The sequence below is a fragment of the Watersipora subatra genome, chromosome 2, assembly GCF_963576615.1.
Source record: "Watersipora subatra chromosome 2, tzWatSuba1.1, whole genome shotgun sequence".
Classification (NCBI taxonomy): Eukaryota; Metazoa; Bryozoa; class Gymnolaemata; order Cheilostomatida; family Watersiporidae; genus Watersipora; species Watersipora subatra.
In genome coordinates, this window is record NC_088709.1 from 37446021 (window position 1) to 37463357 (window position 17337).

At 30.5% G+C, this 17337-nt stretch overlaps 1 protein-coding gene across 1 annotated transcript in view; it reads left to right on the forward strand.

Moving 5' to 3' along the window:
* LOC137388947 (alsin-like) overlaps window positions 1-17337 on the forward strand; it is a 116080-nt gene that overhangs the window by 5310 nt on the left and 93433 nt on the right. The window contains exon 2 of the mRNA XM_068075454.1: window positions 6032-6263. Coding sequence (XP_067931555.1) covers window positions 6035-6263 — 229 coding nt within the window. The 5' untranslated portion in view covers window positions 6032-6034. The remainder of the gene's footprint in view (window positions 1-6031; window positions 6264-17337) is intronic.

A 17337-nucleotide genomic window follows, 5' to 3' on the forward strand; every position in this document is an offset into this window, starting at 1 on the left:
TATATGGAAAGGTGATTACAAGCTCTTAAAAGCTCAAAAACGAACAGAAAATCACAGCCACACGAGATCGCCGTAGTTTGGATTCCCTTTCCAAAACAGCTCAAATGTGATGTAGTTGTGAGAGATGGTTTCTGTTCACACTTTCTTGCATCCTTGTTCGTCGAAACATTTTCACAAATATACTTCACGCATTCAATAAAACTATGTCTATTGTTCTTACGCGTCTGTTTTATCGTCATTGTAATGCTGTCAATTTTAGCACTTATATCTTATAACTTAGCGTAAAAAATCGTTAAACTTTTTAACCTTAGCTCGAAAGAGTACATATCATCATCTGATAATCATGACGGGCCTGTTGGTCACCTGTGATAATCGAAAAGTGCTGCAAAGATTATTTGCGAAGTATTGGGTCACCTGATCAGATTACTTGACGATTAAATAATGCCGAAAGGAAACTGTAAAGTAGCGAGCATCTATATTTGATACGGGGTCTTCGGTAAAACCCGAAGTGTTTGTCATAAACTAGTACTATGATAAGTTTTATATTGAGCTTTTTATTGGCCTTTCAATTCACATGAGAACATACGTGACAAGACGATAACCAAATTTCGTGGTTACGTCATCAAAATAAAGATATTCCAATCTACGGCGGCTTTTCGTTTTTGAGCTTTGAAGAGCTTGCAATCACATTTCCACATATTTGGCACTTACAACACAGCAGAGTAAGACATGGTGAATCTTTTGATACCAAATAACTGTAATGGGAATTTTGGTGCAAGTCAACCTTTAAACTAGGTAGGTTTGAGAAACACTTGCGCAGTTGGCTTGGTTCTTATGTCTGTATAGCTTTGCTGGCTTACACTTGCTAGGTTGTATTATGGTAACCCTGTGGTAACTGTCCTCACTTTGAATAAGTACCCAAGCACTTTGGCTTTAACGATTTAGAGCTCTTTTAATTCTTTGTAATTTAATAAATGCGGTCAAACCATTTTAAGTACCCAAACTTGAAAGTACATGCAAAAACATAAAATGAAACTGAAAGGGCTGTGAAACACAACATGTTCCAGGTATCAGCATTATCTGGGGGTTCTTTCCACAGAATTGCTTTAATCAGATACTTTTAGACAGGAAGTCTTCTTCACTGTACTTGAGCCCATTTAGAAAGCATTTATCTTTATTCCTTTTGGCAGGTTTGTGTCGGTCCTAAATTTATCAAATCAAAGCTAGAGATTTGTAAATACATGTACTTATGCTTATGTTCCTTGCAAAAGCCCACAATTTGTGAAGATTATTCCTAGAAGGCAAGCTTTTGCAAATGCTTGCCCTCGCAACTAGAAGGTTGTGAACAGATCTCTATCACTTTCTATCATAGCCAATACCGATATATACTTTATATATCGGTTTCGTGTCTTACCATATACCTTGACCAACACATACAGTGCCTGTATGTGCCAACTCTTACGTTGAAATTTGGGATAACATCAGTCTCTTCCTCATCTGATAGGTTAGGAAACTCTAATTCTGGTTATGTACCCTACAGGATGAAATTATTCGCGAAGTTATATTTCGCGAAAATTGTCTTTTCATGCATATTCGCCGATGAATTTATTCGCAGCTGAAAACTGCCACTCTCTAGGAAAAGTTAACTCTATTGCGGCTAGTAATAGTTATTCCTATGCATGCGCACACCGCGTGTTCCGGTTTATATTTAGCTTACAACTGCGAGGCGATCATGCTATTTTACGGTAAACAATTTTGCTGCGTCCAGAGGTTTTCACGAATATTCATCACTTTGGAGACCTTTGATAAGCCAACAACTTGTGGTAAGTAATGAGTTTTTTACATTTACTAAATTAGTTGAATTTTATTTTGGTTCTTCGGTAAAACGCAATACTAATTTTTTCCATCCCTACCATAGAGTTATCTCCCCCTAGAGTGATAACTACACGAGCGTTTTCGGTGCTAACAAGGAGCATTTAGGCCACGCCCCTTTTTTGTGCTAGTCAGTCGTAGTGATTGACTAGATCAATAACATCAGCCATGAGAAGGGTTAAACAAGGATCATGAATTTCCAGTTAAGATAGTAATTAATGCTCATATTAAAGAAATGATGATTATAGTTTATTACTCTAATATATGCTTATTATTTAAAGCAATTCAATACCTACCAGGGATCGCTAAACATATTATGGAAATGTTTACTTTTTCATATCTATTTCCATCAATGATATACAGCCCCATACAGCAATGATATACAGCCAATGATATACAGCCCCCTGTATATCATTGTTTCCATCAACATAAATATGTCCATAATTTTAGGGAAATGGATATGGAAATTTTATTTTAGAAATATGGAGATGTTATTGAAATGGAAATAATATGGAAATGTTATTGAAATGGAAATGTTATTGAAATGGAAATAATATGGAAATGTTATTGATATGGAAATGTTATGGAAATGGAATTAATATGGAAATAATATAGAAATGAATTATGGAAATGTTATGGAAATGGAAATAATATAGAAATGAAGTAGGGAAATGTTATAAAAATGGAAATAATATAGAAATGATGTAGGGAAATGTTATGGAATTAATATGGAAATAAATTATGGAAATTTTATGGAAATGGAAATTATATGAAAACGAATTATGGAAATGGAAATTGTGACATACGCGTAATCCCTGATACCTACTTGACTCGCAAAGGCACTGAATAGATAGTGTTAAGTAAGTAAGTTAATGTAATCAGTTACTCATAGATAAGAAAGATAGTCATACTGGGGTTGTATTACATTAATGTGATGGGAAGCTAATCGACTGCCATCAACTATGAGCTGTACTACCCGAGTTGCCCGAGTAATGAAAAAGTCTTTGGACAAAAAGTTTATTTTTATATAACATTTACCATTCCAACTTTTAAACTTCATATCATGAGAAAATATTTTTAAGCAGTTCAAATGAATTAAGAGGAAAAAGAAAACAACTTTAAAGGTTTTCAAGCTTTTTCAAACTACTACAACTTTTAAATTTCATACCATGAAAGAAGTGTTTTGTTGAAATAAATTAGGAAAAAATACTGTAAATGTGTTTAAATGTAAACTAATTAGCAAGTAATGGCTAAATATAATCTGTTTAGCTATGATCACAATGAAAAATTATTTAATAAATAAGGTAATAAAAGAGTCTATTTTATTTTTATATAATTATAATTTAGTATAATTAAGTACATTATAATTTATTTTTATTTAACATATACCAACATTTGCCACTTTAACTTTCAAACTACATATTATGAGAAGTGTTTTGTGTAGTTGAAATAAATGAAGAGAGGAGAGAAAATAAAAATAACTGTAAATGTTTTCAAGCTTTTTCAAACAATTACAACTTTTAAATTTTATATCATGAAAGAAGTGTTTTGTTGAAATAAATTAGGAAGAAAAATGAAACTGCAAATGTGTTTAAATGTAAATGTGAAATAATTAGCAAATGATGGCTAAATATAATCTGTTTAGCTATGATTACAATAAAAAATTATTTAATAAATAAAGTAATAAAAAAGTCTATTTTATTTTTAAATAATTATAATTTAGTATAATTAGGTATAATTTATTTTTATCTAACATGTAACAACATTTGCCACTCTAACTTTCAAACTTTTTGCTTGCTTACATCAAGCAAAGATGTCCACTAACTAGTGGACATCTTTGGTTCAAGCTAGTCTATGTATTTGATTGATATTTATTGAAATCTAATATTACATGCAAGGGCTGTTTGTGAACTGTGGTGTCAATGAATCACTCTATCACCATACAATGTCAATGCTTTCAGTTGATGGCAGTCGATTAGCTTCCCATCACACCAATGTAATACATCTCCAGTATGACTATCTATCTTATCTATGAGTAACCAAAGATATACTGACCCCCATGTGTGGGGGCTGTATATCATTGGAGTAAATGATTGCACTAACTCACTTACTTAACACTATCTATTCAGTGCCTTTGCAAGGCATGTAGGTATTGAATTGCTTTAAATAATAAGCATATATTAGAGTAATAAACTATAATCATCATTTCTTTAATATGAGCAATAATTGCTATCTTAACTGTGGATATTCATGATCATTAACATGGCTGATGTTATCGTTCTGTCAATCACTAGGATTGACTAGCACAAAAAAGGGGCGTGGCCTAAACGCTCCTTTTTGGCACCAGAAACGCTCATGTTGTTGAATGCACAGTTATCTACAGTTATCACAGTTATGCACAGTTTGTCTTAGTGAGAGAGAGAGATTTTTCATCATGCACCAAAGAACAATGATTGCAAGGGTAGTAGATGTCATTCTCAGAAGATCACTAATCATTCAAGGAGGTTTGGAAATCGAGGTTGAAGTGACCACAGCTACTTGTGGGAAGAATATATCTGTTTTTAAAAAAGGAACAAAAACGTCTTTACGAGCACAAATCTTTGGCCAACCGGCAGAACTTTGCAATAGTAAGCCACGAGGAGAGTTCTGATGATAACTTCCTTACCAGCCATGTAGTAGCGAGAGAATCGCCTTCCAACACCTACCCAAGACAGTAACAGCGACAGAGCTGCTATTACCAAAATAACTAGCCAGAAAGCACCATTACACGCTATCATTCACATATCAAGAGTACCGGTTTAATTTTATTGCTAGACAACCGCCACATAGACTAAACTGTTTATATTTACTCCATTCATCATTTGTAAAATTTTATTTGTATTTGAAATATTTTATGTGTACACTCAAGTTTGTAATAAACTATAAAATATCTATACATGAAATAAAATATATAATTTAATCGTGTTTGCTACAGAGATATCAAGGAGTTGTTGTCGATGAAGGGGTCTAGGCTGACTGGTTGCCTCTCTGCCAGTATTCCTGCCTTGATGAATATTACTACTTGTCTCTAGTTTTCGTAATCGGAGTAGGTTGTTTCATTCTCAATCTGCAGTAAACACAAAAAAGAAAAAATATTAACGAGTGTTGAGAAAGTACAAAAACAATAGCTGAAGTATTTGATGAAAGCGATCAGTTTTTAAACAAAAGCATTAACTAATGCAGTTATTTATGGAAAAACGTATCTGCACTGCAAATCAAATACATACCATGATGTCCAGATCAGAATCATGATCGTCCTTGACTTCGGTATTAGAGATTGATGGAGTTGATTCTAATGTAAAAAGATTGAAAGAGCTTTTTTGCTATGCTGAAACCATGCCCAATAACTTGTAAAAACCTTGAATAATTTTGTAAAGTTTGACGGAATGGCAATGAAGCTCGAAGACTGGCGATGATTTTAAAGAAGTTTTGGAACTCGGCTAGGTTTAGTACTTCTGCCTCGCGGCTATTTTGGGGATGACGCCATTCTGCATATCTTGGACAACCTCGAATAATTTTGTAAATAAATGTGATGCATTGCCAATGGTGTTAGCTCAAAGCTCTGGCAATGATTTTAAAAATGTTTTGGAACTCAATTATGTTTAGTATTTACATTAAAAACTTGGCTAGCGACTAGTTTTCAATTTGATGCAGTAGTTATTCTCTCTTGTGATTAAAAATAGAACTAATTATTCACTGAATTTTATAATTCGTGAGATTTACTTTTCGTGAAATCGCGAATTTTTATGACCAACGAATATTTTCATCCTGTAGGGTAGTATGTTTATTCACACTAACTTCTCTGTATAGAAAATTATACTTATGGCAATATGTTTAAATAATTTTGACTTGTACATATATAGTCTGATATGGAAGTGTTAAGGAGCACTGCAACGAGAGACCCTTTCATGGAATATATTTATATTGCAAGTCATGTTTTGGGATGTATGTCCGCTAGTGCAACCTTAGTGGACAAGGATACAGAATTATCCGCATGAACCCATGCCTTGCAATGCTGCGATTATATCAATTACTCTACTTCATTCTGCATTCAACTCATAAACGAATCGGAATGACACATGGGTGAGAATATATTATTAATCTTTTTGTATTGTCACAGAGAATGCCTATGAAAACCCAAACATATGTTTGGAAGGGGAGCAATGACCTGGCCCTCACCAAATGGCCGATCAATGCTCCAGTAAAGCAGATGGCCCTTGGCTTCTACCACTCTGTCTTCCTCACGAATGATGGAAAGGTCTTCTGCTGCGGTCAAAACACACATGGCCAGTTAGGCGTTGGTACTGATAAGGGGTCATACCAGGAACCTATGTGGGTCGCCTGTTTAGACGGTTAGTCTTTATGCACCTGTATAGGTAGCACATGTACACTCATAGCTGTCACATTTTATCTCACACCAAAACTAGCCCACTGGTAGTTCTGTGCACCAGGAGAGATCATGATGTGTAATAACTATGCGCACAACTAATCCGCGGTGCATCATTATGGTTGATTGGCGCAGTTGGTAGCGTGGTTGGCTGGGAAGCTGAATATTATGGTTAAATTCCTTTGCAATGCAATATTTTTCCTAATGCTCTTAGCGTGGCTTCAAACGGATGGACACGGCTCTTGTTATAGTAAATAATAAGTCTAATAATACATAACACCAGAGATATAAACTCGACTTGTTACAGTAAATAATAAGTTTAATAATACATAACACCAGAGACATAAACTCGACTTGTTATAGTAAATAATAAGTCTAATAATGCATAACACCAGAGATATAAACTCGACTTGTTATAGTAAATAATAAGTTTAATAATACATAACACCAGAGATATAAACTCGACTTGTTATAGTAAATAATAAGTCTAATAATACATGACACCAGAGATATAAACTCGACTTGTTATAGTAAATAATAAGTCTAATAATACATGACACCAGAGATATAAACTCGACTTGTTATAGTAAATAATAAGTCTAATAATACATGACACCAGAGATATAAACTCGACTTGTTATAGTAAATAATAAGTCTAATAATACATAACACCAGAGATATAAACTCGACTTGTTATAGTAAATAATAAGTCTAATAATACATAACACCAGAGATATAAACTCGACTTGTTATAGTAAATAATAAGTCTAATAATACATAACACCAGAGATATAAACTCGACTTGTTACAGTAAATAATAAGTCTAATAATACATGACACCAGAGATATAAACTCGACTTGTTATAGTAAATAATAAGTCTAATAATACATAACACCAGAGATATAAACTCGACTTGTTACAGTAAATAATAAGTCTAATAATACATAACACCAGAGATATAAACTCGACTTGTTATAGTAAATAATAAGTCTAATAATACATGACACCAGAGATATAAACTCGACTTGTTATAGTAAATAATAAGTCTAATAATACATAACACCAGAGATATAAACTCGACTTGTTACAGTAAATAATAAGTCTAATAATACATAACACCAGAGATATAAACTCGACTTGTTATAGTAAATAATAAGTCTAATAATACATAACACCAGAGATATAAACTCGACTTGTTATAGTAAATAATAAGTCTAATAATACATAACACCAGAGATATAAACTCGACTTGTTACAGTAAATAATAAGTCTAATAATACATAACACCAGAGATATAAACTCGACTTGTTATAGTAAATAATAAGTCTAATAATACATAACACCAGAGATATAAACTCGACTTGTTATAGTAAATAATAAGTCTAATAATACATGACACCAGAGATATAAACTCGACTTGTTACAGTAAATAATAAGTTTAATAATACATAACACCAGAGATATAAACTCGACTTGTTATAGTAAATAATAAGTCTAGTAATACATGACACCAGAGACATAAACTCGACTTGTTACAGTAAATAATAAGTCTAATAATACATGACACCAGAGATATAAACTCGACTTGTTATAGTAAATAATAAGTCTAATAATACATAACACCAGAGATATAAACTCGACTTGTTATAGTAAATAATAAGTCTAATAATACATGACACCAGAGATATAAACTCGACTTGTTATAGTAAATAATAAGTTTAATAATACATAACACCAGAGATATAAACTCGACTTGTTATAGTAAATAATAAGTCTAATAATACATAACACCAGAAATATAAACTCGACTTTTTATAGTAAATAATAAATTAAAATAATACATAACACCAGAGATATAAACTCGACTTGTTACAGTAAATAATAAGTCTAATAATACATAACACCAGAGATATAAACTCGACTTGTTATAGTAAATAATAAGTCTAATAATACATGACACCAGAGATATAAACTCGACTTGTTATAGTAAATAATAAGTTTAATAATACATAACACCAGAGACATAAACTCGACTTGTTACAGTAAATAATAAGTCTAATAATACATAACACCAGAGATATAAACTCGACTTGCTATAGTAAATAATAAGTTTAATAATACATAACACCAGAGACATAAACTCGACTTGTTACAGTAAATAATAAGTCTAATAATACATAACACCAGAGATATAAACTCGACTTGTTACAGTAAATAATAAGTCTAATAATACATGACACCAGAGATATAAACTCGACTTGTTATAGTAAATAATAAGTTTAATAATACATAACACCAGAGACATAAACTCGACTTGTTACAGTAAATAATAAGTCTAATAATACATAACACCAGAGATATAAACTCGACTTGTTATAGTAAATAATAAGTTTAATAATACATAACACCAGAGACATAAACTCGACTTGTTACAGTAAATAATAAGTCTAATAATACATAACACCAGAGATATAAACTCGACTTGTTACAGTAAATAATAAGTCTAATAATACATGACACCAGACATATAAACTCGACTTGTTATAGTAAATAATAAGTTTAATAATACATAACACCAGAGATATAAACTCGACTTGTTATAGTAAATAATAAGTCTAATAATACATGACACCAGAGACATAAACTCGACTTGTTACAGTAAATAATAAGTCTAATAATACATGACACCAGAGATATAAACTCGACTTGTTATAGTAAATAATAAGTTTAATAATACATAACACCAGAGATATAAACTCGACTTGTTACAGTAAATAATAAGTCTAATAATACATAACACCAGAGACATAAACTCGACTTGTTACAGTAAATAATAAGTTTAATAATACATAACACCAGAGACATAAACTCGACTTGTTACAGTAAATAATAAGTCTAATAATACATAACACCAGAGATATAAACTCGACTTGTTACAGTAAATAATAAGTCTAATAATACATGACACCAGAGATATAAACTCGACTTGTTATAGTAAATAATAAGTTTAATAATACATAACACCAGAGATATAAACTCGACTTGTTATAGTAAATAATAAGTCTAATAATACATAACACCAGAGATATAAACTCGACTTGTTATAGTAAATAATAAGTTTAATAATACATAACACCAGAGATATAAACTCGACTTGTTATAGTAAATAATAAGTCTAATAATACATGACACCAGAGATATAAACTCGACTTGTTATAGTAAATAATAAGTCTAATAATACATAACACCAGAGATATAAACTCGACTTGTTACAGTAAATAATAAGTCTAATAATACATGACACCAGAAATATAAACTCGACTTGTTATAGTAAATAATAAGTTTAATAATACATAACACCAGAGACATAAACTCGACTTGTTATAGTAAATAATAAGTCTAATAATACATGACACCAGAAATATAAACTCGACTTGTTATAGTAAATAATAAGTTTAATAATACATAACACCAGAGATATAAACTCGACTTGTTACAGTAAATAATAAGTCTAATAATACATAACACCAGAGATATAAACTCGACTTGTTATAGTAAATAATAAGTTTAATAATACATAACACCAGAGATATAAACTCGACTTGTTATAGTAAATAATAAGTCTAATAATACATAACACCAGAGATATAAACTCGACTTGTTATAGTAAATAATAAGTCTAATAATACATGACACCAGAGATATAAACTCGACTTGTTATAGTAAATAATAAGTTTAATAATACATAACACCAGAGATATAAACTCGACTTGTTATAGTAAATAATAAGTCTAATAATACATAACACCAGAGATATAAACTCGACTTGTTATAGTAAATAATAAGTTTAATAATACATAACACCAGAGATATAAACTCGACTTGTTATAGTAAATAATAAGTCTAATAATACATAACACCAGAGATATAAACTCGACTTGTTATAGTAAATAATAAGTTTAATAATACATAACACCAGAGATATAAACTCGACTTGTTATAGTAAATAATAAGTCTAATAATACATGACACCAGAAATATAAACTCGACTTGTTATAGTAAATAATAAGTTTAATAATACATAACACCAGAGACATAAACTCGACTTGTTATAGTAAATAATAAGTCTAATAATACATGACACCAGAAATATAAACTCGACTTGTTATAGTAAATAATAAGTTTAATAATACATAACACCAGAGATATAAACTCGACTTGTTACAGTAAATAATAAGTCTAATAATACATAACACCAGAGATATAAACTCGACTTGTTATAGTAAATAATAAGTCTAATAATACATGACACCAGAGATATAAACTCGACTTGTTACAGTAAATAATAAGTCTAATAATACATAACACCAGAGATATAAACTCGACTTGTTATAGTAAATAATAAGTTTAATAATACATAACACCAGAGATATAAACTCGACTTGTTACAGTAAATAATAAGTCTAATAATACATAACACCAGAGATATAAACTCGACTTGTTATAGTAAATAATAAGTCTAATAATACATGACACCAGAGACATAAACTCGACTTGTTATAGTAAATAATAAGTCTAATAATACATAACACCAGAGATATAAACTCGACTTGTTACAGTAAATAATAAGTCTAATAATACATGACACCAGAGATATAAACTCGACTTGTTACAGTAAATAATAAGTCTAATAATACATAACACCAGAGATATAAACTCGACTTGTTATAGTAAATAATAAGTTTAATAATACATAACACCAGAGATATAAACTCGACTTGTTATAGTAAATAATAAGTCTAATAATACATGACACCAGAAATATAAACTCGACTTGTTATAGTAAATAATAAGTTTAATAATACATAACACCAGAGATATAAACTCGACTTGTTACAGTAAATAATAAGTCTAATAATACATAACACCAGAGATATAAACTCGACTTGTTATAGTAAATAATAAGTTTAATAATACATAACACCGGAGATATAAACTCGACTTGTTATAGTAAATAATAAGTCTAATAATACATAACACCAGAGATATAAACTCGACTTGTTATAGTAAATAATAAGTCTAATAATACATAACACCAGAGATATAAACTCGACTTGTTATAGTAAATAATAAGTCTAATAATACATGACACCAGAGATATAAACTCGACTTGTTATAGTAAATAATAAGTCTAATAATACATAACACCAGAGATATAAACTCGACTTGTTATAGTAAATAATAAGTCTAATAATACATGACACCAGAGATATAAACTCGACTTGTTACAGTAAATAATAAGTCTAATAATACATGACACCAGAGATATAAACTCGACTTGTTATAGTAAATAATAAGTCTAATAATACATAACACCAGAGATATAAACTCGACTTGTTATAGTAAATAATAAGTCTAATAATACATGACACCAGAGATATAAACTCGACTTGTTATAGTAAATAATAAGTCTAATAATACATAACACCAGAGATATAAACTCGACTTGTTACAGTAAATAATAAGTCTAATAATACATAACACCAGAGATATAAACTCGACTTGTTATAGTAAATAATAAGTCTAATAATACATAACACCAGAGATATAAACTCGACTTGTTATAGTAAATAATAAGTCTAATAATACATAACACCAGAGATATAAACTCGACTTGTTACAGTAAATAATAAGTCTAATAATACATAACACCAGAGATATAAACTCGACTTGTTATAGTAAATAATAAGTCTAATAATACATAACACCAGAGATATAAACTCGACTTGTTATAGTAAATAATAAGTCTAATAATACATGACACCAGAGATATAAACTCGACTTGTTATAGTAAATAATAAGTTTAATAATACATAACACCAGAGATATAAACTCGACTTGTTATAGTAAATAATAAGTCTAATAATACATAACACCAGAAATATAAACTCGACTTTTTATAGTAAATAATAAGTCTAATAATACATAACACCAGAAATATAAACTCGACTTTTTATAGTAAATAATAAGTTTAATAATACATAACACCAGAGATATAAACTCGACTTGTTACAGTAAATAATAAGTCTAATAATACATAACACCAGAGATATAAACTCGACTTGTTATAGTAAATAATAAGTCTAATAATACATGACACCAGAGATATAAACTCGACTTGTTACAGTAAATAATAAGTCTAATAATACATAACACCAGAGATATAAACTCGACTTGTTATAGTAAATAATAAGTTTAATAATACATAACACCAGAGATATAAACTCGACTTGTTACAGTAAATAATAAGTCTAATAATACATAACACCAGAGATATAAACTCGACTTGTTATAGTAAATAATAAGTCTAATAATACATGACACCAGAGACATAAACTCGACTTGTTATAGTAAATAATAAGTCTAATAATACATAACACCAGAGATATAAACTCGACTTGTTACAGTAAATAATAAGTCTAATAATACATGACACCAGAAATATAAACTCGACTTGTTACAGTAAATAATAAGTTTAATAATACATAACACCAGAGACATAAACTCGACTTGTTACAGTAAATAATAAGTCTAATAATACATAACACCAGAGATATAAACTCGACTTGTTATAGTAAATAATAAGTTTAATAATACATAACACCAGAGATATAAACTCGACTTGTTATAGTAAATAATAAGTCTAATAATACATGACACCAGAGACATAAACTCGACTTGTTATAGTAAATAATAAGTTTAATAATACATAACACCAGAGATATAAACTCGACTTGTTATAGTAAATAATAAGTCTAATAATACATAACACCAGAGATATAAACTCGACTTGTTATAGTAAATAATAAGTCTAATAATACATGACACCAGAAATATAAACTCGACTTGTTATAGTAAATAATAAGTTTAATAATACATAACACCAGAGATATAAACTCGACTTGTTACAGTAAATAATAAGTCTAATAATACATAACACCAGAGATATAAACTCGACTTGTTATAGTAAATAATAAGTCTAATAATACATAACACCAGAGATATAAACTCGACTTGTTATAGTAAATAATAAGTCTAATAATACATGACACCAGAGATATAAACTCGACTTGTTATAGTAAATAATAAGTCTAATAATACATAACACCAGAGATATAAACTCGACTTGTTATAGTAAATAATAAGTCTAATAATACATGACACCAGAGATATAAACTCGACTTGTTACAGTAAATAATAAGTCTAATAATACATGACACCAGAGATATAAACTCGACTTGTTATAGTAAATAATAAGTCTAATAATACATAACACCAGAGATATAAACTCGACTTGTTATAGTAAATAATAAGTCTAATAATACATGACACCAGAGATATAAACTCGACTTGTTACAGTAAATAATAAGTCTAATAATACATGACACCAGAGATATAAACTCGACTTGTTATAGTAAATAATAAGTCTAATAATACATAACACCAGAGATATAAACTCGACTTGTTATAGTAAATAATAAGTCTAATAATACATGACACCAGAGATATAAACTCGACTTGTTATAGTAAATAATAAGTCTAATAATACATAACACCAGAGATATAAACTCGACTTGTTACAGTAAATAATAAGTCTAATAATACATAACACCAGAGATATAAACTCGACTTGTTATAGTAAATAATAAGTCTAATAATACATAACACCAGAGATATAAACTCGACTTGTTATAGTAAATAATAAGTCTAATAATACATGACACCAGAGACATAAACTCGACTTGTTATAGTAAATAATAAGTCTAATAATACATAACACCAGAGATATAAACTCGACTTGTTATAGTAAATAATAAGTCTAATAATACATAACACCAGAGATATAAACTCGACTTGTTATAGTAAATAATAAGTCTAATAATACATAACACCAGAGATATAAACTCGACTTGTTACAGTAAATAATAAGTCTAATAATACATAACACCAGAGATATAAACTCGACTTGTTATAGTAAATAATAAGTTTAATAATACATAACACCAGAGATATAAACTCGACTTGTTATAGTAAATAATAAGTCTAATAATACATGACACCAGAGACATAAACTCGACTTGTTATAGTAAATAATAAGTTTAATAATACATAACACCAGAGATATAAACTCGACTTGTTATAGTAAATAATAAGTCTAATAATACATAACACCAGAGATATAAACTCGACTTGTTATAGTAAATAATAAGTCTAATAATACATGACACCAGAAATATAAACTCGACTTGTTATAGTAAATAATAAGTTTAATAATACATAACACCAGAGATATAAACTCGACTTGTTACAGTAAATAATAAGTCTAATAATACATAACACCAGAGATATAAACTCGACTTGTTATAGTAAATAATAAGTCTAATAATACATGACACCAGAGACATAAACTCGACTTGTTATAGTAAATAATAAGTCTAATAATACATAACACCAGAGATATAAACTCGACTTGTTATAGTAAATAATAAGTCTAATAATACATGACACCAGAGACATAAACTCGACTTGTTATAGTAAATAATAAGTCTAATAATGCATAACACCAGAGACATAAACTCGACTTGTTATAGCAAAGTTGATGAATGGAGTAAATATAAACAGTTTAGTCCATATGGCGGTTGTCTAGCAATAAAATTAAACTGGTATTCTTGATAAGTGAATACTAGTGTGTAATGGTGCTCTCTGACTAGTTGTTTTGGTAATAGCAGCTCTGTCGCTGTCACTGTCTTGGGTAAATGTTAAAGGCGATTCTCTCGCTACTACATGACTGGTAAGGAAGTTATCGTCAGAACTGTCCTCGTGGCTTACTATTGCAAAGCTCTGCCGGTTGGCCAAAGATTTGTGCTCGTAAAGACGTTTTTGTTCCTTTTTTGAAAACAGATATATTCTCCTCATTAGCAGCTGCGGTCACTTCTACTTTAATTTCAAGACCTCCTTGAATGATTGGCGATCTTCTAAGAATGACATCTACCACCCTTGCAATCATTGTGCTTCCGTGTATGATGAAAAATCTTTCTTTCACACTAAAACAAATAATGAAGTGGTAGAATGGAAAAAATAAATATTGCGTTTTACCGAAGAACCAAAGTAAAATTCAACTGATTTAGTAAATGTGAAAAACTCATTACTTACCACAAATTGTTGGTTCATCAAAGGCCTCCCTCCAAATCTATGAATATTCGTGAAAACCTCTGAACGCAGCAAAAAATTTATCGCTTAGCACGATCGACCCCATTTAGTTGTAAACTAAATAGAAAGCGAAATACACAATGTGCGCATGTGTAGGGTTAACTCTGTTGCTAGATGTAATAGAGTTAACTCTTCATAGAGAGTGACAGTTTTCAGCCGCGAATAAATTAATCCGCGAATATGCATGAAATGGCAATTTTCGCGAAATATAACTCCGCGAATAAATTCATCCTGTAGGGTATGTCTCTGGTGTTATGTATTATTACACTGATTATTTACTATAACAAGTCAAGTTTAATAATACATAACACCAGAGATGTAACGGGGGCATCGTAACCCGAAGGGCACACTATATTAATTGATAATAAAAAGTGCACATTTACTGTGTGCAATCACATAAGGGATATACATTTTATGGTAACAGCGATGAGTGTGTTGAGAACAACTTAGCCTTGTGGCTACCCACCCTGTGGCTCTTATCCCACCATCAAACACGAGCAAAAGACGTGCACATTTCACCAGTCTATAGCATTGTCCAATTGCTGAAGGTTTCTGTAATTAATGTAAAAGTACTGAAGAGTAATCGTTCCTTTATTGCCGATTTCAAAGTAACTGAATTTTTGGACACATGTGAGTACTTTGGTATTCCAACTGGTGTCCAAAGCAGTGAAAGTAAAGGAAGTGACGATCCTATTTTTTTAATGATTCTTATGAGCTTATTAAAATATTTAATTGTAAGAATAATTGTTCGATTTTGTAAGATTTAATTTTAAGAATAAGCATTCGAATTTACAATATCTAAGTGTATAGTGACCGATGTTCGGCAATTTGTTACTATTATTATTTTTTCCTGAAAAGTTTTGTTAAATCGATTTTCTAAAAACCTATATAAATATCACAACTTGTTGATATTGTTAGCTAGGATGTTTTTAAATGTAAACAAAATTGTGCATTGGTTTTCTATTATTACTATATTAATAGTATTGGTTGTTCTACTAATATCAGTGCATTTTACTTCTAATATTGCATTTCTCCTATTGCAGAGGTTGGGAGAGATTTAAACATATAATCTTCCTTTTCATTATTACTGTTGGTTGTATATAATAACACCCAGTACATTACAGCTACCATTGCATTATCCTATTGCACTGCAGTGCCATTTGACTGCTAGTATTGCATTTCTCAACCATCAGTACTCTTTCTTTTTTTCCAATATCACTTTGGTCGTGGGCTGTATGACAGTGGAATATCACTTTGGTCGTGGGCTGTATGACAGTGGAATATAACTTTGGTCGTGGGCTGTATGACAGTGGAATATCACTTTGGTCGTGGGCTGTATGACAGTGGAATATCACTTTGGTCGTGGGCTGTATGACAGTGGAATATCACTTTGGTCGTGGGCTGTATGACAGTGGAATATCACTTTGGTCGTGGGCTGTATGACAGTGGAATATCACTTTGGTCGTGGGCTGTATGACAGTGGAATATCACTTTGGTCGTGGGCTGTATGACAGTGGCACTTCTAGTAAATATACATGTTTGCAATTTGAATGTCGCGAGCTCAAATCCAGACAGAAATAAACAAACATAGAAATTATGTCAACGACGTTTGATGATGCACCAAAAAAATTCTATATAAAAATATACCGTAGCTAGAGAAAATGAGATGATGAGAGGTTCTCAAGCCGAGTTGTTGAACTCGAGTTGTTGTTGAAAGAACTCGGCTTGGGTTTTGATGAACTCGAGTTGTGTAAATCGAGTTGTACAA